At 38.3% G+C, this 22979-nt stretch overlaps 1 protein-coding gene across 3 annotated transcripts in view; it reads right to left on the minus strand.

Moving 5' to 3' along the window:
• The window catches only part of TBCK (TBC1 domain containing kinase), a 173863-nt gene that overhangs the window by 142381 nt on the left and 8503 nt on the right, over nucleotides 1-22979 (minus strand). For 2 of the 3 annotated variants that reach the window (XM_070433345.1, XM_070433354.1), the window contains exon 3: nucleotides 11943-12015. In XM_070433345.1, the coding sequence (XP_070289446.1) occupies nucleotides 11943-12015 (73 nt within the window). Of the gene's footprint in view, nucleotides 1-11942; nucleotides 12016-12275; nucleotides 12352-22979 lie in introns of those variants that run through there. The other variant, XM_070433362.1, reaches the window with a different exon arrangement.

Here is a 22979-nt window from a genome sequence, read left to right on the forward strand (position 1 = left end):
AGAAGGACTGAACCTCCTGCTATGAACTTTAAAGATAAAGGCATGGGGCATGGCCAGTGTGGCTCAGAGGCTGAGTATCAAACTATGAACCAGGAGGTCAAGGTTCAATTTCAGGTCAGGGCACATGCTTGGATTGGGGGCTCGATGCCCAGTAGGGGGTAGCCAACCAATGGTTCTCTCTAATCATTAATGTTTCTATCGCTCTCTCTCCCTCTGCCTTCCCCTCTCTGGAATCAATAAAAACATTTAAAAAAAAAAAAAAAAAAGATAAAGGCATGGGGTTAGGAGCCAGAGAATGCTGGTGGCTTCTATAAGCTAAGAACCACTCCTGGTGAACACCAAAAAATGGGGATCACAGTTCTATAACCTCATGGAAAGAACTAAATTCTACCAACAACCAGAATAAGCCTGGAAATGGGTTCTCTCTAGAGGAATGCTCACACTTTGATTTTGGCATGTTTTAGACCTGTAGCAGAGAAACCAGCCAAATCCAATAGATTTCTGACCTACAGAACTATCTATCTATCTATCTATCTATCTATCTATCTATCTATATATATATAAAAGGCTAAGTGACCGACCATCCAACTGGCCAGTACTTATGACGTGCACTGCACAATGGAATATGACGCTGTGGTAAAAAAGAAGGAATTCTTACCATTTGCAACAGCATGGATGGAACTGGAGAGCATTATGCTAAGCAAAATAAGCCAGTCAGAGAAAGATAAATATCACATGATCTCACTCATTTATGGAATATAATGAACAACAAAAACTGATGAACAAAACAGATCCAGAGAGAGAGAAGCATCGATCAGACCATCAAACCTCAGAGGGAAGGTAGGGGAGGGCAGGGGTAAGGGGCAGAGATCAACCAAAGGGCTTGTATGCATGCATATAAGCCTAACCAATGGACACAGACACCAGGGGGGTGAAGGCATGAGTAGGGGGCAGGTGGGGGGCCAATATGGGGATAAGGACACATATATAATACCTTAATCAATAAAGAAAAAAAAAACGTTGACTCGTGCATGTGCAATACATATAAAGCTATCGCTGACACCAATCACATGCATGTGTTTCAATCTGTCATTGTCGATCGTGAATTTGGTTTTGTTGACATTCTGAATCTGAAAGAAAGTGGCGGCAGCGTCGACAGAACATGTCTTAAGACCATTAATAAATCACAAGGACAAACTCTAGACAGAGTAGGCATATTCTCACCTGAACCCATTTTCGGAGATGGTCAGTTATATGTTGCTTTCTCTTGAGTTCGAAGAGCGTGTTATGTTAAAGTTGTAAATACTTCATCACAAGGGAAATTAGTCAAGCACTCTGAAAGTGTTTTTACTCTTAATGTGGTATAAAGGGAGATATCAGAACAAGTTTAATCAATTTATCAGTCATTGTTTTTATCAATGTTGTTTTTATATCATGTTTTTGTTTTTATATTGTCTTTGTTGTTATATCATGTCTTTGATGTTGTTATACCATGTTATTGTTTATTTATTAATCAACTAGTGGCCCGGTGCATGAAATTCATGCATTGGGGAGGGGTGTTCCTCAGCCCGGCCTGCACCCTCTCCAATTTGGGACTCTTTGGGGGATGTCTGATTGCCGGTTTAGGCCCACAGGGATCGGGCCTAATCCGGCAATCGGACATCCCTCTCACAATCCGGGACCACTGGCTCCTAACTGCTTGCCTGCCTGCCTGCTTGATTGCCCTTAACCACTTCTGCCTGCCAGATTGATCACCCCCTAACCACTCCCCTGCCAGCCTGATAAATGCCTAACTGCTATCCTGCTGGCCCAATCACCCCCAACTGCTCTCCCCTGCCAGCCTGATCGCCCCCAACTGCCCTCCCCTGCTGCGACCCGCCTCCTCTGCCAGGACCCGCCTCCTCCGCGCAACACGGCGGAGACACCTGGACCAGCCTCCTCTGTGCCACGTGGAGCCACAAAATCCTCAGGCCTCACTGCGCGGAGCGGCCACCGGGCCCCACCTCCCTTGTGCGCACGGCCATCTTGTGGCTGCCATCTTGTGATGTCGTCGTGTGCGAGGGCTACCTAGGCTTATATTGGTATAGATTTACATACTATTTTCATATGCATTTTACTAATTTTCTTTCAACTCTGACACTTCTATTATACTAGTAGAGAAAGGACATATAGCGATATTAAAGTATTTCTTCTAGTTAATTTCTTTTCAATATGCATGAACGTGCAACGGGCCACTAGTTAAATAATAAATTTGTATTCTTTTAAGCTGAAATATTTGTGGCCAATATGTTATAGCAGCAATAGAAAACTAATACTTCATTGATGAATAAAAAAAAAAGTCTTTACACAAACACTAAATGAAACTGGTAACCATTAGTTTACAAAGTCATAACATCCTGCATGAATTGTTGGAAGTGGCTATAAAATCTACTTTAACACTTCCTCAAACAGGAATCTCATCATTCCCCAAATGTGCCTATTGTTCTGACTGGTCCTTTATGGGCTCCTGGGAATTGTGTTTTCTGAATGTTCTAACTCATAAGAAGGTTTTGCCCATTGGAGGCCTTGAACCACTCTAGCTTGTCTAGATATTTTGTGCAAACAATGATTTATATTGAAGACTTACTTGCTTTCTGGGGGGGTCTAGAGCATCAGTAACTGCAGTCACACAGGCACCAAGTGCCTTTATGACTAACTCCCAACAAACACCCTGGATGCCCAGACTCAGGCAAGTTTCTCTAACAGACAACACTTTGCACATGCCACAATTAGCTGCTGGAGGAATTAAGTACATCTACTAGTATAACTCTCCTAGGAGAGGACTCCAGAAAGCTTTGTGCCTGCTTTCCTCCATACTTAGCCCCACTTTTCTTTCCTTTATTGATTTCACTTTGGACACTTTTGCTATAAGAAAATGAGTACAATGTAACCAATTAGTACAATGACTTGTGAATCCCCTGCTTGCTTCCAGTGAATCACTGAAGCTGGGAGTGGGTTTGGTGACTCCTGACACACTACAGCAAGCATGTCAAACTCGCGGCCCACGGCCCATGGCCCACATATGGTCCACAATGAATATTTTTGCAGCCCAGCCAATATAATGGTATGTAACTAAATTTTGTAACTTAACTTTTACAATATCCTGTTATACATAATTATTAATAACGAACTACAACGTTCGCTAATGACTGATTACTATAATCGTGTTGCACTCATTTCCCTTACGTGCTGGTGCACCATTTCTCTCCATTAATACTAACAGTGAATATTTTAGCAGCCAATTACCATGTCATTAGTCTTGTACTGACTTGTTTGATGTGCACAACAGAAAATATTTCGCTTTCGGAGAACAAGAAAAATAGGTTTATTTGTGTTATGCTTATTTGTACAGTTATTCAGTGTCTGGCAAGTTAATGTTCAAAAATAATATTATTTTTTATTAAAGTGTTCTATTATTTTATGTTAACGATTACTCATTTATTTCAGCCCTTTGTATTCAGCATGTCTCTATTGAAATAAGCTTACGTTTCTATGAAAATTGAAGCTTTTGTTTTTTTGCAGCTCACATAAACTTAAACCTTGTTTTTTTGGCCCGTGTTAGCCTTGGAGTTTGACATGCTTGCACTACAGTTTCCACCATCTCAGTCACAAGACTTACTAATACAAACAAGAAAACCAAAGATCAAACTTGTTAAGACACTAAAAACTTTCCCTAAATTTTTTCTAAACAAACTGTGATAGGCAGAATTCTAAGATGGTCCCCAAGATATCTGCTCCCTGATATGCACCTTGCATAACCACCAACACTAAATATGATGAATTTTATTCCCATGATCACATTATGTTATATGGCACAGCTGACTTTAAGAAAGGGGGTTGTCTGGGTAAGTTTGGCCTTATCATGAGTCCTTGAAATCTATATCTAGAGGTTAGAGACAGAGGAAATGAGAGATTCCTGGCATGAGGGAGATGTGATATGAACAAGATTCTCCAATGTTAGTTTTGGAGCTGCAGATGGCCTCTAGAAGCTGAGAGCAGTTTCCAGTGGACAGTAATCAAGATAGTAAACAGGAATCTTAGTCCTACAATTGCAAGAAACTGAATTCTGCCAACAACCTGAATGAAATTAGAAGTGCATTCTTCCCCAGAACGATGAGAATGGAAGTCAACAAGTTGTTTCCTTTAATCATTCTGTTTTTAAAAGAAAAATTATTTCCCATGGAACAGACTGACAGTTATCAGAGGGGAGGGCGGTGGGCACTGGATGAAAGAAGGTGAAGAGAGTAACCAAAGAACATATATGCATAACCCATATACACAGACAACAGTGAGTGATGGTCAGAGGGAAGGAGGGGCAGGGATTGGGTGGAGGTGGGCAACAGGGGGGAGGGAGGGAGAAATGGAGATATATGTAATAGTATCAACAATAAAAATAGTTTAAAATTTTTCAAGAAAATAATTAACAAATTACCAAAGTAACAATTGCATAATATTTTCACCAAAAGTCATTTGTCTGGGAAATAAAATTATGGCACATGATTTAAAAGAAAGTTAATAGGGAAGTAGAATTCAAATTGTGTGACTAAACTAAAAACATATTTAGTTCATTCAAATTAATTTACAACACACAAATTCTTATAAGAAGTTACTCTTTAGGACACAGAAAAATGAAAAATTATAGTATACATGTCAAAAGGGTATAGTTAATTAGGGAAGGTAAACCATACTTTTCTTAATTCTATAATTGTAGGCAAACTATTACAAGGTAGAAGGGGAAAGTTACCTTGCAACTAAAGAGATCCAATATAATAAAGGAATTTGGAGAAGGAAAACACAATTTTTGCTTTGATTCAGTGGTATAGTATAGAGCAGTGGTTCTCAACCTTGGCTGCACATTAGAATCACCTGGGAATCTTTTTAAAATCCTGATTTCTGGGCCTCATCCTCTGGAAATTCTGTTTCTTTGTTATGGGGTAGGCCCACATTAATAACAAAGAAACAGAATTTCCGGAGGATGAGGCCCAGAAATCAGGATTTTAAAAAGATTCCCAGGTGATTCTAATGTGCAGCCAAGGTTGAGAACCACTGGTATAAAGGGTTACAGAGTGAGTTAAGTGAATTCCTTGAACAAGTGCTATACATTATGGTAAGGAATGAAAATATACTGTTGGGCAAAAAGCACAGTTCTCGTGGTATATTTCAATTCTCTGGCACTCAATCTTCTCAAGTATATACTGGTAATAATAAAAACTACTTGTACAATTTAGACACTATTTGGAAATACAGAATTAGACTGAAATCATGTCTTATATGACTATATAATGCATTTTCTACACACACACACTCACACACACACACACACAATGGAGAGCAGCCAAATGTTTTTGAGCAGGGAATGAACTGATTTTTAAAAATATTAATATACTAGCAGAAAGTAGGAATGATTGGAATATGGAAAGACTAAAGGCAGGAAGGCCAGTCAGGAGAAAGTTGCCATGCAATAGTCGGGCTATTTGATAATGAAGAGCTAAACTAAAGACTGTAGAGGACAGCAGAGATGCAAGAAATAGCATCAAGGCTGTATTAATGATACTTGACAATGAATAGCATATAGGATACCGGAGAGGGAGAATGCAAAAGGTAGCTGCAGGATTCCAAGCCTGAGAAAAGAGCATCTTTTGATATTATTTTCTCTCTTTAGACAAAACAATAAAATAGAAAGAAAAATATACATCAATTATATAAATCTCTAAGTTACTTGACTACACAACAATAATTTCAAATGCACTTTGGAACTAGGGCCCTTGAAGAAAGAAAATGTGCCTCAACTTCCACCATCAGGTAACATCCTAAAATAAGAATACTACTATCTATTTCCGATGACTATGCCAGTGATGGCGAACCTATGACACGCGTGTCAGAGGTGACACGCGAACTCATTTTTTTGGTTGATTTTTCTTTTTTAAATGGCATTTAAATATATAAAATAAATATCAAAAATATAAATCTTTGTTTTACTATGGTTGCAAATATCAGAAAATTTCTATATGTGACACAGCAGCAGAGTTAAGTTAGGGTTTTTCAAAATGCTGACACGCCAAGCTCAAAAGGTTCGCCATCACTGGACTATGCCATGTGGCTCATTATCCAATTCTGGACTGCATTCTATAATGTGTCCAAAATTCTCTGAATATCTAATTCAGTGAGTAGGCAATCTTTTAATAGGGGCAAGTAAAACTTTCTCATCTGAGTTAAGTCAGATCAACAGCTAGTGAACAGCTGCAGGCATAGCCTGCTTCCCATCAAAGTCTCCATGTACAACCTCTGCAATGCTGAACATTCTCTGGTAAATTTTCAGAACCATAACCCTAAAAACATATGACAAACTACATTTTATTAAAGAAACATACCTGCACTACTCACCCTTCTTCACTTGCAAATTTAAGGACAATGCAGAAACTTTCTTGTATGTGCCAAAATTCTGCTGACTATCTGTCTATGAACTACACTTGCTGGCATGTTTATAGATTAAGCAGAAGTACATGCTCTGCATAACAGAAACAGAAAGGAAAAATGCTTTCTAAATAGCACCTACACATAAAAAGCCAACCATTTCCTCATGCTTCCTTTAATAAGAGTGATGAAAATATATCTGTTTTTTACTATTCTCTGGAAAATCTTTCAGAAAGGAGTTTAGATTTACATTTCTCCATTTTTCAATATCTTGAATCTGGCTTAGGGTAGCAATTAAGCATATATTCACAGGCATCAAAGAGGAAATGATTTTCAAACAAATCTTCTAAACACTTTAGTTTTTTTTCTAGAAACCTACTGGTTATAGGAGCTTAACTTAATTCCATGCCTCTATGTTTCCAACAAATAATTTTGATCAGTTAACTAAAACTGGAGAGAAATATTGACAAAATTGAACTCTGGAACAAGTAACATTTAAAAAAATTAAAAGGAGAACATTCTCCAATTATTAATTATTCATATTCAGGCTTGAGTAGACTCTTAAAAAATGGTGAGGAGTTTTCTCTTTCAAACCAGGTTATCAAACTATCTACACAAATAAATTTCTTTACAAAAGACTGACTCAATAATACTTCCAGGTCATACAGTTTGGATAACATGAATTCTTGAAAGGGTTCTACAGCCATTAAAATTATAAAAAGAGAGAATGCTTAATTATCTAGTAGGACCTGAAACCTCCAGATGTTAAAATGTAAATCCAGTAAGGTATACGTCTTGAATGATGTTTAAGTTTAGACAATCAACTGTAAATAACTACCAGACAACTAGCAGCTTACAGTTTTGCAATAGAGGCAGATGGACAAGTAAAATTCATGGGTCTCCAATTGCAATCCCATCTAAATATATTTCCTGTTTACTCTGCATCAGCCTTTTTTACAGGTGCAGGGTGTTTACTTTTGGCAGTTGGGGAAAGAAGTGATTTATAAGCCATAAGAACATCTTTTCACTTTCCATAAAGAGGTTACAGAATTAATTAAAATTTCAGCACATCAACTCTGCACATGAAAACTGCTCTGTTATTGGAGGCTAATGCAATCCAAATATGTGGAAAGTCAATCAGTTTTCCACAAAGCTATTTAGGTGGATGGATCAGATAACAACTTAAAACTGACCCTGACAGATACATTTCTACTCAAAGATAGTAAGTGCTGAGTGTTGCATTCCAAAAAGAACAAGAAAAATATTGAATTTTAGTCTATGACCATAATGCTGAAAAAAATAGTATTTTATTTACAAAAATTTATATATATATTACATGGATATATATACACATTATATATACATAAAAGTTACTGCGTGTTCTTTTATTTTTTAATATTTTAATTGAATTTTAGAGAGAGGGGAAGGGAGAGGGAGAAAGAGAAACACCTATGTGAGAACAAAACATCAATCGGCTCCCTCCATCATGCCCCTCACCAGGACGAAGCCTGCAACCCAGGCATGTGCCCTGACTGGTTATCAAATCAGTAACTCCTGCTCCACCCTTCCCCAATGTCCAATGCACAGGACAAAGCCCAACCATCTGAGCCACACTGGCCAGGGCTGTATGTTCTATTTTAAATAAATGAAAAAGACTGTTGTAAAATGTAAATGGCATAAAAGACAATATGAAATTTGCATTTAATCCTATTCATGTTTATCTACTTGCTCAAAGAATATGCTTTCACCTATAACATTTTATCCTCATGAAGACATATACAAAGGCATTGAAGAAGGTGGCTTCTTTATACCTTTACACTATTGAAACTATTGGTGTTCACTGTTATGAGATTCATCATCTCTAAAACAAGGACAATGAACACAGAAAAATAAAACATTTCATAAGCTAATGGATTTACTCTTATTGGCAAAACATGCTTATCCATCAACTTTATCCTTATATAGTACAAGTGAAAGTAAAAAACACCAAAATGACAGAGTTGAGGTAAAACAATGAAAATGGAAATATCTCTTCTGAGTTTCTCTTTTCTGTCTCAGTTCTTTTAATAAGTAAAGGAAGAACATATATGCACAGAGAGGAAAATGTGGAGATCAGAAGAAACATACTACAGTTTACCATCCTGATGATCAGAAAACTACCCTAGTAGTTTCGAAACAAGACCATGAGTGACATCAATTCCGATATAGAGCAATTCGGATAGTAGCATAGCTATGTCTGTGGAGACCCTATTCCAGCTCTAGTACTTCTGGATACTCTCTTCATACTCTACCCTCTCTCTTCATAGGATTAAGTACTTCCTTTCTTCTGACCCAAATACCATAAATGAATACTGAGTAATTTTGAGAACATTATTTCTTATCCACCAGGCTCCGAAGCTATCCAAGAGACTGTGGAAAGGCCATCTAGACAGGGAGGAACTAAAGTCTCCTATCAACAACTGGCACAGAATGAATGAGCTATCTCTAGAAATAGATCATCTGACTCCAGTCAAGCTTTCAGATGACTACAGTCCCAACTGATATATTGATGGCAACCTCATGAGATCCTGAACTAGAATAACCTAGTTAATCCATTTATGAATTCCAGACCCAGAGAAATTGTATGAAATAATAAATGTTTATAGCTGTTGTAAATCACTAAGTGTTGTGGTAATTTGTTAAGAAGCAATAACTAATTCAAATTATTTCTCCTTACAGAAACAAAGAAATACACAGAAGTATGCCACTGGATCAAGCATCTTAATTAACAACATAATATTGTAGCTATCTTATAGTAAAAAAAAAAAGTTAACAAACTTTTTAAAAAAAGAAGGTATAGCCCAGCTTGGGTGACTCAGTGATTAAATCAATCAATGAACCAGGAGGTAATGGTTTGATTCCCAGTCAGGGCACATGTCCAGATTTTGGGCTTGATCCCCAGTAGAGGGTGTGTAGAAGGCAGCCAATAGATGATTCTCTCATCACTGATGTTTCTATTTCTCTCTCCCTCTCTCCTCCTCTCTCTGAAATCAATAAAAGCATTTTTTTAAAAAAGAAGGTATAATTTACATAGGTGAAATGTACATATCTTAGGTGTATAGCTCAGTGAGTTTTGACAAGTTTTAAAAAAAACATATACCATGTAATACCCTGATCAAAAAGTAAAAAAATTCCATTACAACATTCCGGTCCCTCAATGCTATTTAAATAAGTTCTTCTATTACCCCTTCCCCCAACTACTATTTTTATATCTACCACCATGGATGAGTTTTGATTTTTCTAGAACATCACATATATAGAAGAATATAATCTATTGTGTCTGGCTCCTTTTGCTCAGCATAATAATTTCAAGGTTCATCATGTTGTTGCAAATATCAGTACTGTTGATTTATATACCCTTATTTGCTTACCCCACTCTCCCACTAATGGACATTTGAGTTCTTCCCAGTTTGGGGCTACTATGAATAATGTTTCCGGGACTATTCTTGTGCAAATATTTTAGTAGTCATGTATTTTTCCTTTCCCTTGGTTAAATACCAAGGCAAGGCAGAGACTAGACCAGCCGTGGGCAAACTACTGCCTGCGGGCCGGATCCCGCCCGATTGAAATGAATAAAACTAAAAAAAAAAAAAAGACCGTACCCTTTTATGTAATGATGTTTACTTTGAATTTATATTAGTTCACACAAACACTCCATCCATGCTTTTGTTCCGGCCCTCCGGTCCAGTTTAAGAACCCATTGTGGCCCTCGAGTCAAAAAGTTTGCCCACCCCTGGGTTAGCTTGTTGCTGGGGTCCAGCTGACTGGGACTGAGTGAGATGGGCTGGACATAACCGAGAGCCCTCCCGCGTTCCCTCTCCAGCTGGCCAAACTCCTGCATCCCTCTCAGGTCCTGATTGTGCACCAGTGGGGTCCCTCGGCCCGGGCCTCCACTGTCTTGCAATTTGGGACCCCTTGGGGGATGTCAGAGAGCCAGTTTCGGCCCGATCCCACAGGCCAGGCCGAGGGACCCAACTGGTGCATGAATTCATGCACCGGGCCTCTAGTACTGGTATAAGAAAACATAAAAATACGTACTTATAAAGGCAATTGGTCAATATTATATTATCAAATGTAATGCATATTAAATAAAATATAAAGTTGACAACAATGTCCTTTAGAATGATCCCTATATCAAGTGAAACTCCTTGTTTTGCAGATAAGGAAAACGATTGAGAGAATTGTCCAAAGCTGACTAGTTATTTAGAGGTTTTTTCATCATATATAATGCATTATAAATTTATATTCTAATTTAACCCAGCCTGAATTAAAATAAAGTGTTTTTTTTCCCCATAAAGATGTGGCTGCAACTGGTTTTCAATTTAACATTAAATATCTTTCACAGCATCTGTATCCTATAAAGTATAAACTTAAATTGGTGATCAAAGAGTAATATATTCTTTAAAAAAATAAAAAATTTGTGACATGCAAGAATTATAATTATAAAACACTTACTAAGTAAGCATGAGTTATTTCTAAGTATATAGAAAAATGACTTTTAACTCCTACGGTCACATTAGACTTTTCTAAAGAAGCAAGTAAGGTAATAATATACTTGATATCTGCATGTTTCATGCCAAAAACTGCTTAAAATCAAATCATTTAAAGGAACACTGAAAGTACTTTTATTCAATTTATTTGTTTTACTTCTATTAAATTACTACCATTTAGTAAGATACATATTTTTCTCTTTTGAGAAAGATTTATTTTCATCTAGAATAGAACAGCAATTAAAAAGTATTTACCAAAAATAATAATTTTAAACTAGAATAATTATAATCCTATAAAGACTCTTGGAAAGCACTTTTCATTGGTTTGGTATAGCTTTCTTTATGCATTAAATAAATATTTTTGATAATTTTAAGATATTTTCAGGTAAATCTGTAAAGAAGCTCATTTAATAGAATATTTATAATAAAACTTAGACCATATGATCTTCTTGTCAAGAATGCCTGAAATAGAAAATAAATACACTGAGTCTTGAAATAACTGAATTTAAACTGTTGCATTAAATTTCACCCAAGCCATGATATTATTTTTCTATACTCTTCAACAGGGTCTTTAAATAATACAGTTCATTGTGTCCCTAGGAATACTAGTATCCTGTATAAGTTACCAAGTACCCCTTTCAGGAAAATACTCTTCATCTCAGCTACAGAACTGCTTAGTACTAAAAAGATTTCAAATTGTCACATATATTCTCCATAGGAATTTTTTTGTCAAGTGCTTCAGAGAATGCCTACTTCACAAAAGTTGAACATTAGATAATGTCAACGATAAATTTCTATGAGGTCTATGAATTAAATTTCCCCAAAATGAAAATATGCACCTGGGTTTTATCATTAAACAAGTAATAGAAGAAACTAAAACACTGCTGTTGCTAGTTAAAATGGCTTTTTGTTTGCCAACTTCTGCTTTTCATTTAATTTTCCTGATATTACATAGTATACCTCACAGGTTTCCTTTCTCGGAGTAAGTCTTCTAGGCTCTGTTCACAGTGTTCAGCCACCACCACCAGTCTCTCTGAATAAAACAAAACAAATCCATTTTATATGTTATGAATACAACATTTTAATAACAAAATAATATATCTCACTAAATATATTAACATATAGTACAAATGATATTTTAAAAGAGATTTTCAAACTCTATATTAACTATATAATTACCAAATATATAGAATAACAGGATCAATGTGTAATAAAACAATACATTAAATAATATTTTTTCATCTTGTGTTTTTCTCCCATGGAAAACACATCAGGAAAAATAGAAAGGCTTACCTTTGGAAAAAAGCGATCCTTCCTCTGACATAGACTAGGAGAAGGAAAAGTTTGGGTGAAGATATAAAAAAATTTTGAAGGGAAGGGAAAATTGGGAGCTAGGAACAGATTATTTTCATAGCCTGGGTCCAAGAAAAGGTCTGTGAAATTGAGTGCAGGAACTTGAGAAAAGTAGAAATATTCTGAATCATGACTATGGAGAAAGAACAGAAAATTTACATGGGATTGTTTGTAATATCCTGGGGCCTTCTAAAACTGCATAATAAAAATTTTGTTAGGCACAATCAATATTATGATGTAATTTTATTTTCTAACAGATCTATGAATGAGATAGCACAGTTCTGAGGGTTATACTTTTTCCTTCATCAGTAACCTTAGTAACTAACACATTGTCTGACATAGTAGCAAATGTATATATATTTGTAAACGAATTAATATAAGAAGAACAAGAGAAAAGTACAACAGGGCTTACAAGTGGGTGGGGTTTTAACACTACGGTGTCGGGTGAATTTCCCGCCAAAATATAAGATGGCGCGGGCAATTATTTAGGTTTCCCGCGCAAAATCAGAGTTAGTTTAAACACGTAATAATATTCACAAAACTCAAAACTAAAGACGTCCGGACACAAGAAGTATTTCTCAATAACTATTCTCTTTGCATGGTGAGATATCCAGGGATATCGGTTATAAAATGAGAAAACAATACATTGGTACCCTAACGGTATTGTACTCGACCAGCGCCATAAAGTGTTCTCTACTTACAAGGGATTTTTATGATACCTATTACCCCAATGGGTATGAAACGGTTCGCATACGCAGGTAGGTATCTTTGTGAACGGCAAACAAACAAATATTTGGTAATACGCAGTTACAATCGGCCCGAGTTTACACGTTTCCCGCACTCCACCGCAAATCTATATGAACCGAGTTAAGACGGCTCCCGCGGAGTACGCGCAATTCACGCGAGCCGACTTAACTCGTTTCCCGCACTCCAAGTGTAAACAAGGTTATTTCAAAAGAGATTAAGGGTTTAAAAGAAATTGCAATACTGTGAACATCCATACAAAGTGGATTCAAGGTTAGATAAGAAAGAGAGTTATCACAAAATATAGATGGCAAAGATAAAAAAGTGAAGGTGCACCCTAGCCGGTTTGGCTCAGCGGATAGAGCGTTGGCCTGTGGACCTAAGGATCCCGGATTTGATTCTGGCCAAGGGCAAGTACCTTGGATGCAGGTTTCTCCCTGGCCTGGGCCCAGGTCAGGGCACTTGCAGGAGGCAACCAATAGATGTGTTTCTCGCACATCGATGTGATGTTTCCCTCTGTCTTTCCCTCTCTCTTAAACTCGCTCTAAAAATCAATGGAAAATTATCCTCGGGTGAGGATTTAAAAAAAAAAAAAAAAAGTAAAGTTGCAATGAGACTAGGAATAGTGAAAATCGCACAGAGATGTGGTGAAAATAAAAAGTAGCAAAGGTAGAAAAATGAGATAGAAGATAGGAAAGGAGAATTTCAGAGTAGGAAATCCAGTAAAAGGAATTAACTCGGTAACAATTAGTTCAAGGTCTGGTCTTACATGGGGGAGTAGAAATGGGAAATGGTATACATACAGGCAGTCAAGTGAAATGTGAGGGCAGGATATGGAATGGTCACATCTTGGAAGCTGAAACTCTCTGAGGTGGTGGCATCATACAGAATGGACTGAAACACTAAAATTAAAAATCCTCTAAATAAAAGCTATCACTTTCAGATGAAAGACTCCATGTGACTAAACAGGAACTTAAAGAGAATTAAATTTGAAAGGCCACTAAAGAAGAAAAGAAAAAAGAGAATTGGAAAGAAAATCTTGAATTAATAAAAGAGCATACGAAGTTGAACTCCAAGTAATTTAGCACAACTATGAAGTTCTAGAAGGAAAAAGGAAATAATACTATCAGAAAACCAAAATGGGAAGCTGCATTCCCTTGCTTTCCATCTAACCACACTTTGTAAGTTTTCCTTACAGCAGTCTGGCTATCTCTCCGAAGTTTACTCTGTAGACTGGCATCTCTCTTACAATTTTAAATGTTTCTAGTTCCCCCACCTAATTCTGGGTCTCCATATTGTGTTTTCTCCTCATTATTACCAAGGCTGAAGAACTCTCAATTTTTATCTCAAGCCCAGAACTCTCTTCTGAACTCCAGACTTATACAAACAATTTCTCACTTTACTATAAAAGTCATCTCAAACTCAACAGAACTCAAAATGAGCATATAGTTTGCTCCATAAGCCTGTTCCCTACAGTGGTTCTCAACCTTCCTAATGTCTCGACCCTTTAATACAGTTCCTCATGTTGTGGCGACCCCCAACCATAAAATTATTTTTGTTGCTACTTCATAACTGTAATTTTGCTACTGTTATGAATCGTAATGTAAATATCTGATATGCTATATGTGTTTTCCGATGGTCGCGACCCACAGGTTGAGAACCTCTGTAGTACTATTTCAGTAAATAGTAACTCTATCCTGGCAGCTGCTACAGTTAGAAACTTCAGAACAATCTCATTTCTCAAATCCAAACAATACGTGCTGGTATTTCTATCTCTCAACTGTTTGCAGAATCTGTACAGTTTGCTCCATCTGTTGGGTCCAAGCCAGCATCATCTCTTATTAGATTAACACAACTGTCTCTTAACTGAGCTTCTCACACTCTTAGTCCCTTCCAATATATTTTCATATTAAAGTCTAAATGATAAAATAATCTAACTATATAATAGAGGAATGTGCAAATTAGCCCAGATGCTGTAATGTCACGACCGGACAGCAGGGACCTGAGGCTGCATGGCGCCTGGCCAGGGTGAGGGACCTCAGGCTGCACCCCTTGCCCAATGGGGCTTGATGGGGGACCTCAGGCCATGCCCCCTGCCCTGGCTCTGGGCCAGGAACTCAGGTTGCACCCTCGCCCAGCGGTACTTGACAGGGGACCTCAAGCTGTGCCCCCCACCCTGCGGGGCCGCGCCCCTCGCCCGGTGGGGCTTGACGGGGGACTTCAGGCTGCGCCCCCATCCCAGTGCCAGGCTGGAAGACCTCAGGCGGCGCCCCCCGCCCTGGATCTGGGCCCAAAGACTTCAGGCCACGGCCCCTGCCCCGTGGGGCTTGATGGGGACCTCAGGCCGCGCCCCTCGCCCGGTGGGGCTGGATGGGGGACCTCAGGCCACACACCCCACCCCGGTTCCGGGCTGGGAGACCTCAGGCCGTGCTCCCCCTTCCCCCCCACCCCGCCTGGCAGGGCTTGACAGGGAAGGGGCTGGCCAAGTCTGGGTCTCCTGCTTTCGAAGCGTGTGCGGGTGGTGGATGGGGACTTGACTCTAGGTCCCACGGGGCGCCCCACACTCTGACAAGAGGGAGATTTTTCATATACATTTTATTAATTTTCTTTCATCTCTGACACTTCTATTATAGAGAAAGGGCAAATAGCGATATTAAAATATTTCCTCTAATTAATTACCTTTTAATGTGCACAAATTTTGTGCACCGGACCACTAGTAATTAATAAATCTAAATGTGTAACCTCCTCTCTAGCTTTACTTTTGTTATTGTATCTCTTACTCACCAACTTCCATGTACATTGGTCTTCCTCCCTTTTTCCTGTCTTAAGGTACTAGCACATGGACTCCCATTGCTTAAAATTATCTTCCCCATTCCCTTCACCCAAATCCTATCATTAAACATCGTGGTTAAAAGCACAGACTATTCTGTCTGGTTCAATCTTAGGATTAACACTCATTAGTTCTGTGACCTTGGGGAAATTTGCTAACCTCTCTATGCTGCAGTTTCCTTCTCTGTAAAATGAGGAAGCAATAGCACCAACCTCACAGAGTTATTCTGAGGTTAAAATGAGTTAATCTATAATAAGATCCTAGAATAGTACCTGGCATATAGCAATCACTATCTAAGTGTTAGCTATTATTATTATCCATTCCTCAATTAAATGTGATTTCCTCAAGAAACACTTTTTATTCCCCCAAAATCAATTTGCTCCTTCTGTAATATAATCTATTCTACATTATACTATTCTTTTGTAGCACTTATCTCAACTATAAAAAAAACTACATTTATTTTTATTTAATGTATTTGTTATCTACTAGAAAATGATGGCAGGAACAATGTTGATCTTGTTCAAATGCATCACCAGTGTCTAGAACAGTACCTCAAAAATATAAGCACCTAACATAAAAATACTCTAAAATGAGTTAACATGTTAAATGAGTTAATGGATCAAAGGCATGATATGGCCATTAGAAATGAATGAGTCTCTTATGATGACAATCATTACCTAAATAGAAATCTGTCCTGTGAGGAAAAGTATATGCTTATGTTTTAAATTAGGCATAATACCTCAATAGCACTGATTTTAACATAAAACAAAAACATCATAATTTATTAAAGTGTACACACTCCATTAACTGGTAATTTTAATTTGGATATTCATAAATCTTCATATCTATGAGAGATTTACAAAGTGTTTGCCATTAGCCTAAAATTTTTCATGCTTACAATGATTTAGAATAAAAATTCAAGCTTCTTCTGGAAACTCCTTCAAACTATCATAAACCAGAGTTTGCCAAAACTTTAGGATCCTATTGATTTTTTGAAGCATTATTTTAATGCAGCAGATCCATGATCCTTGGTAGAATATCAAAGTTTCTCCCAGAGGTAAAATGAAGTGTATAGCAAAACACTGTTTCCAATACAAGTCAGTTTTTTCAAGAAATCATTAGAGAGTTTTCATCCTGAAACTCTGGATTGCTGTTTGAAAATAACTTCTGTTTGTTATAAAAAAATATATAGTTTCACAGAATAAAATATGACAAAAATATTTAGGAATCATGTGCCAAATATAAGTCAGCAATGTAGCGGCAATATTTATAAAAAACAAATGTAACACTAAGATGAACTTTAAAGAGAACATATAAGAACTGTGAAATAATCTTTCTTCTAACAAATATCTGATGAATGCCAAGTATCACTATGTTGTACATACAGCCTGAATTTATGATTGAAATCAATGATAAGAAATTGAAGAGAGCACAATATTAAGCAAGAAAAATAATAAAGGAGTTGAATAAGTAGAAGACTAAAAGAAAAGTTAAATAATTTTTTAACAAAAAGGTAATTTGTAAACGTGTTCAGGTAATCAGAAAGGTTATTAGAATACTAGAGGCCCAGTGCATGAATTTCGTGCACTGGTAGGGTCCCTAGCAGCTGCTGGGCGGGTACTCCCTCCCTTCCCCCAGCCACCTGCTGCTGCCACTGGCCGGACCTCCTGCAGCCACCACCACTGGCTAGCCAGCGCCCCTCTCCCTTCCCCCAGCCAGCCCTACATCCTTGTCAAACTCCTGGATGAACTCCTGGTTGAAGGGACAATTTGCATACTACACTTTTATTATATAGGACAGTTACTGCATCATTCTTTTGTTATTCACGGTAAAAATTGAGACTTGCTCATTACCTTTTAAATATAATATTTAAATAAATAATTATACGGTGCAACCGACAAAAATAATTCTGTGCTTAAGAAACAGTATTGTCACTAGGTCACTGTGATGGTCAGTTTTCTGAATCAAAATAGCTAGGCTATAGCCTCCAGTTATTCAAATTTAGGTGTTACCATGAAGGTATTTTATATGTGATGAAAATCTCTTTTTGTGTGTTTGTGTGATTAAAATCTCTAATAAGTTTACTTTAAGTAAGAAAGATTATCCTAGATAATCTGGGTGAGCCTGATTCAATCAGTAGTAAAGACCCAAGAACAGAGAAGAAGCTACTCTAAGGAAGAAATTTCACCCACGGACTGCAGCTCAGCTCTCACCCAAGTGTTCAGACTTACCTACCTTGCCTCTAAAATCACATATGCCAATTCCTACCAATTAATATCTTTAAATATATCCTATTGGTTCTGTTTCTCTGAAGGAACTCTGAACTGATATAGACACTTCAGTTGAAATTATATGCAGCTATACAGAATAAATTATGTTGTTGGTCCTTAATAATTCTACTCTTCTCTACCTGAATTTCAAATCTATTAGTTAAAATGATTTCATTAGCAATGACTAAAATATTTCTGGATAACAAATTTCAAATAAACTGGGATGCATTACAATTTACAATCTTTACTCTGCTTCTAAACACTGTTGAGATTTCAATCTCAAAAGAAAAACATTAAATTTGTTAATTTAAGTATTTCATGCTATATTTATTTGCCTTTTATATTTTAACTAGAGGCCCGGTGCATGAAAATTCATGCACTGGAGGTCGGGGGGGTCCCTCAGCCTGGCCTGCCCCCTCTCACAGTCCGGGAGCCCTCAGGGGTGGGAGGCGACCCAGTGATCAGGGGAAGGCGATGCCCCCATCACACCTCTGCTGCTGCCACTGCTGGCAGTGCAAGCCTTGGCTGGCCCTGGTTACCTGAGTCTCGGGCGGCCCTGGGCGGCTGGGCAGCCACCATCCAAGGCTTGCCTGCACCTTGAGCCGGCCCTGGGCAGCTGGGAAGCCACCATCTGAGGCTTGCCTGCACCTTGGGCTGGCCCTGGGCAACTAGGCAGCCGCCATCCAAGGCTTGCCCGCACCTGGGGCCGGCCCTGGGCGGCTGGGCAGCTGACAGCCGAGGCTTGTCTGTGTCTTGGGCTGGCCCTGGGCAGCTGGGGGCTTAAGGGACTGGGGGACTCCGGAGGCAGGCGCCCCGGCAGGGCTGAGGGGACTGGGTGCCGCCATCTTTGAGGGTGTGGAAGTCAATTAGCATATTCCCTCTTTATTAGCTATGGGCACCGCCATCTTTGAAGGCATGGCAGTCAACTGGTATTTTCCCTCTTTATTAGATAGGAAGATATTTTCCTCAACTTTACTTTTATAAACAAAGATCTCAAATTCTAATAAAATGTCCACTATTCTTGAGATTAAATACTTAATCTTGCTGAGTTAGCAAGAAACTAACATCATCTTGAACTCTGTTTTGAATGATCTATAGAAAACAGTGAAAGCCTGATTTCTGAGCTAATCCAACATGTGAAAACATAATGTTACTAAAACAGATCATATGTCACATGTGACTCCAAATACAAAGGGGAAGGTGGGAAGTGAGGGAATAATAACGACAAGATGTAAGATATTTGCATAGCAAGAACAGAATAAAGGGGAAAAAGAAACCAAAACCAAAATTCTTTGATAAGGCAATTAAGTGGAGTCCAAACCAAAATCATGTGTTGTTAAAATACTGAAAAATTTATTCGGTAAGAAAACTGTTGAGTCCTGGATGGTTTGGCAAGTGATTAGAGCGTTGGCCTGCGGACTGAAGGATTCTGTTCTGGGTTTGATTCCTGTCAAGGGCATGTATCTCAGTTGCAGGCTCGATTCCTACCCTGGTCGGTGGGGGCTTGTGTGGGAGCAACCAATCAATGTATCTCTCTCACATCTATGTTTCTCTCTTTCTCTCTCTCTACCTTCTAATCTCTTTAGTAAAATCAATGGGGAAAAAATCCTTGGGTGAAGATTAACAAAAAAAGAAAACTGTTGAGTAGAAACTTTCAAATTTTTCAAGTTAAATGCAACTGAAATGCCTGGGATGCTTTGGAACAAACAGACCCTTACATAAACACATTTTCAATTCGGTTATTTAGTCCTTATATATACAATTTTTCAAGACAATGAGCACTGCCAATATAAACAAGATAATCAAATTCCCTGATGTTTTGATAACCACTGATATTTTCATTGTAGGCAGCCAAACTTAAGCTGTATAAATTTTATACATATCCATGACTTATGTTACCCTAGAAGAGAGGGCTGCCGAAATCTAGGAGCAGAGCAAGCAGGGGAAGCAAAGTAATTAGCAAGATGGTGGATAGGCCTAAAGGGACTACCCAAATTGTTGAGCTGGCTTCAGCCCTAACAGAGATTAGTGTCTAAGAGAGCAGTTCTTAACCTGTGACCCCTTTGGGGGTTGAACGGGCCTTTCACAGGGGGTCGCCTAAATACATCCTGCATATCAGATATTTACATTATGATTCATAACAGTAGCAAAATTACAGTTATGAAGTAGCAACGAAAATAATTTTATGGTTGGGGTCACCACAACGTGAGGAACTGTATTAAAGGGTCACGGCATTAGGAAGGTTGAGAACCACTGGTCTAAGGGGATCCATTCCTACGTGATATTGATAACTAAAAAAAAAGGTTCCCGTGCAAAGTCATCAATAGTGATCCCCAAAGAAATTATCTATACTAATAAAAGGGTAATATGCTAATTAGAGCAAATGTCCTTCCAGACAAAGCCGTAGCGGCTACCCGACGCTCAGGCAGGCTGCAGATGGCGTCTGCCGCTGCAAGGGCTGGCCCATGGCTCTGGCAGACCACGGATGGTGGCTGCTGCTGCGAGGGCCCAAGGCTCAGGCAACGAGGGCTGGGCTGAGGCTCAGGCAAGCCATGGTGGCTGTGAGGGCTCAGGCTCAGGCAGCCGCAGCAGCTGGCAGTTGCAGTAGCAGAAGCATGATGGTGGCGTCGCCTTCCCCTGATCGGCCGGTTGCCTCCCTCAGAGGGAGGCCAGACTGCTGCTTAGGCCCACTCCCCATGGAGAGTGGGCCTAAGCTGTCAGTAGGACATCCCCTGAGGGCTCCCAGACTGTGTCAGGGGGCAGGCTGGGCTAAGCCCCCCCCCCCCCGCAGCGCACAAATTTTCATGCACCAGGCCTCTAGTGTAATAAGATTTTTCCTGGTTCAGCATTTACAGGGGCCATTTAGGTAAAGGAAGGAAAAGAAGGAGCTTAAGAAATACCAATACCTAGAACTATTGAGTCATTATCCCAAGAAAAGAAAGCCTGGACGGAGGGTAAGACCCCGGTTACATGAACTGAAGTTCCAAACAGATTTCCAGACATAGTGGAAAGGAATAAAGGGCACTTGAGGATACAAGAATGAAAAAGTCCTAAGGACTGAGCAAAGTGGCAAAAGTTTGAGAAGACAGATGAAGACAGGCATATTTCAAATTTGCAGATGCAAAATAAGCAAGATTAATTATGGTCACTAGTTACAGATGATAATGAGTATATACTATATTGCCAAACTTTCCTAGAGTGGTTTTGGAACTTGGCCAACCTGACAACTGAAAACTCTTTAGAATTTGTACTTTGTAATTGGATGTGTAATAGGGGAGGGAGGTATTTGAGGCATTCAGGAATTGACAATATCAATTTTTTAATCATGTAAAAAGCCCCAAATGATATCTATCATTTTGTTGTTTACCCAAGGCTATTTTTCCCATTGATTTTTAAAGAGAGTGGAAGGGAGAGGGAGAGACAGAGCTTGAAAAACAATGATGTGAGAGAGACACATCCATTGGTTGTCTCCCACATGCACCCCAAATCGGGCTGGGGAACGAGTCTGCAACCGAATTATGTGTCCTTGACTGGAATTGAACCCAAGACCCTTCAGTCCACAGGCCAATGCAACAATCACTGAGCCAAACCAACTAGGTTGATATCTATAATTTTTTAAACATTAATTAATGTTAACAAAGACATTTATTAAATAAAAACTTTAGAATTAAGTTTTATCTTTTTTAAACAACAAAAATGCATAAAGTTCCTAATTAGTTATTTAATTGTTTTATGTCTCAATATTCTAATCTGTAAAATGAGAAGAAGAATAGATTTTACCTCAGGGTTATATAATGAGGATTAAATTAAAATATGTAAAACATTTAGAATACTGTGTAATTCATAATAGGCACTCAATAAATATTAATCATTAATGATATTTATTAAAAAAAAATTTCTACTCAAAGTCTATAAAACTTTGAGAGCAAATATTTTTAAGGCATAGTATAGACCTGTGAAGGCGAACCTTTTGAGCTTGGCATGTCAGCATTTTGAAAAACCCCAACTTAACTCTGGTGCCGTGTCACATATAAAAATTTTTTGATATTTCCAACCATAGTAAAACAAAGACATATTTTTGATATTTATTTTATATATTTAAATGCCATTTAAAAAAGAAAAATCAACCAAAAAAATGAGTTCGCGTGTCACCTCTGACACGCGTGTCATAGGTTCGCCATCATTGGTCTAGACTACTAGAAAGTCTCATTTAACCTATTTTTCAGCAAAAAAATAAAGAAAATGTAGTTTGCATTTATTGAGAGCCTTTAATATTAGCTAGAACACATGAAAATGCCATTTTTATAGGAAAAAAGTTCAATAACAGCAAGTATATAAGATTAACTTTTACAAATTATTGCATCTAAAACAATTTTTAAAAATGGAACGTCAGCATGTAATTAAGCTTCCATAAATAATTTTAAAATAATAAAAATACTGCCATGATGGCCCTAGCCGGGTAACTTAGTTGGTTAGAACATTATACTGATAAGCCAAGGTTACGGGTTCAATTCCTGGTCATGGCACATACAAGAATCAACCAATGAATTCATAAATAAATGGAAAGACAAATTGATGTTTCTCTCTCTCTCTGTGTGTCTCTATCTCTCCCCTTCTCTCCCTCTCTAAAATCAATCATTAAAAAGAAAATATTGCCACCATAAGCATCTTTACTGGTATGTGCTCTATAGATTGAGCATTTGTGTCCCCCTCAAAACCATAGGTTGACATCTAATCCCCAATGGATGGTGTTTGGGAGTGGAGCCTTTGGGTGGTGAGTAGGTCATGAGTGCAGAGCCC

Source organism: Myotis yumanensis, unplaced genomic scaffold (assembly GCF_028538775.1).
Source record: "Myotis yumanensis isolate MYYU_CA2020_CCGP unplaced genomic scaffold, mMyoYum1.0.hap1 SCAF_1, whole genome shotgun sequence".
Taxonomy (NCBI): Eukaryota; Metazoa; Chordata; class Mammalia; order Chiroptera; family Vespertilionidae; genus Myotis; species Myotis yumanensis.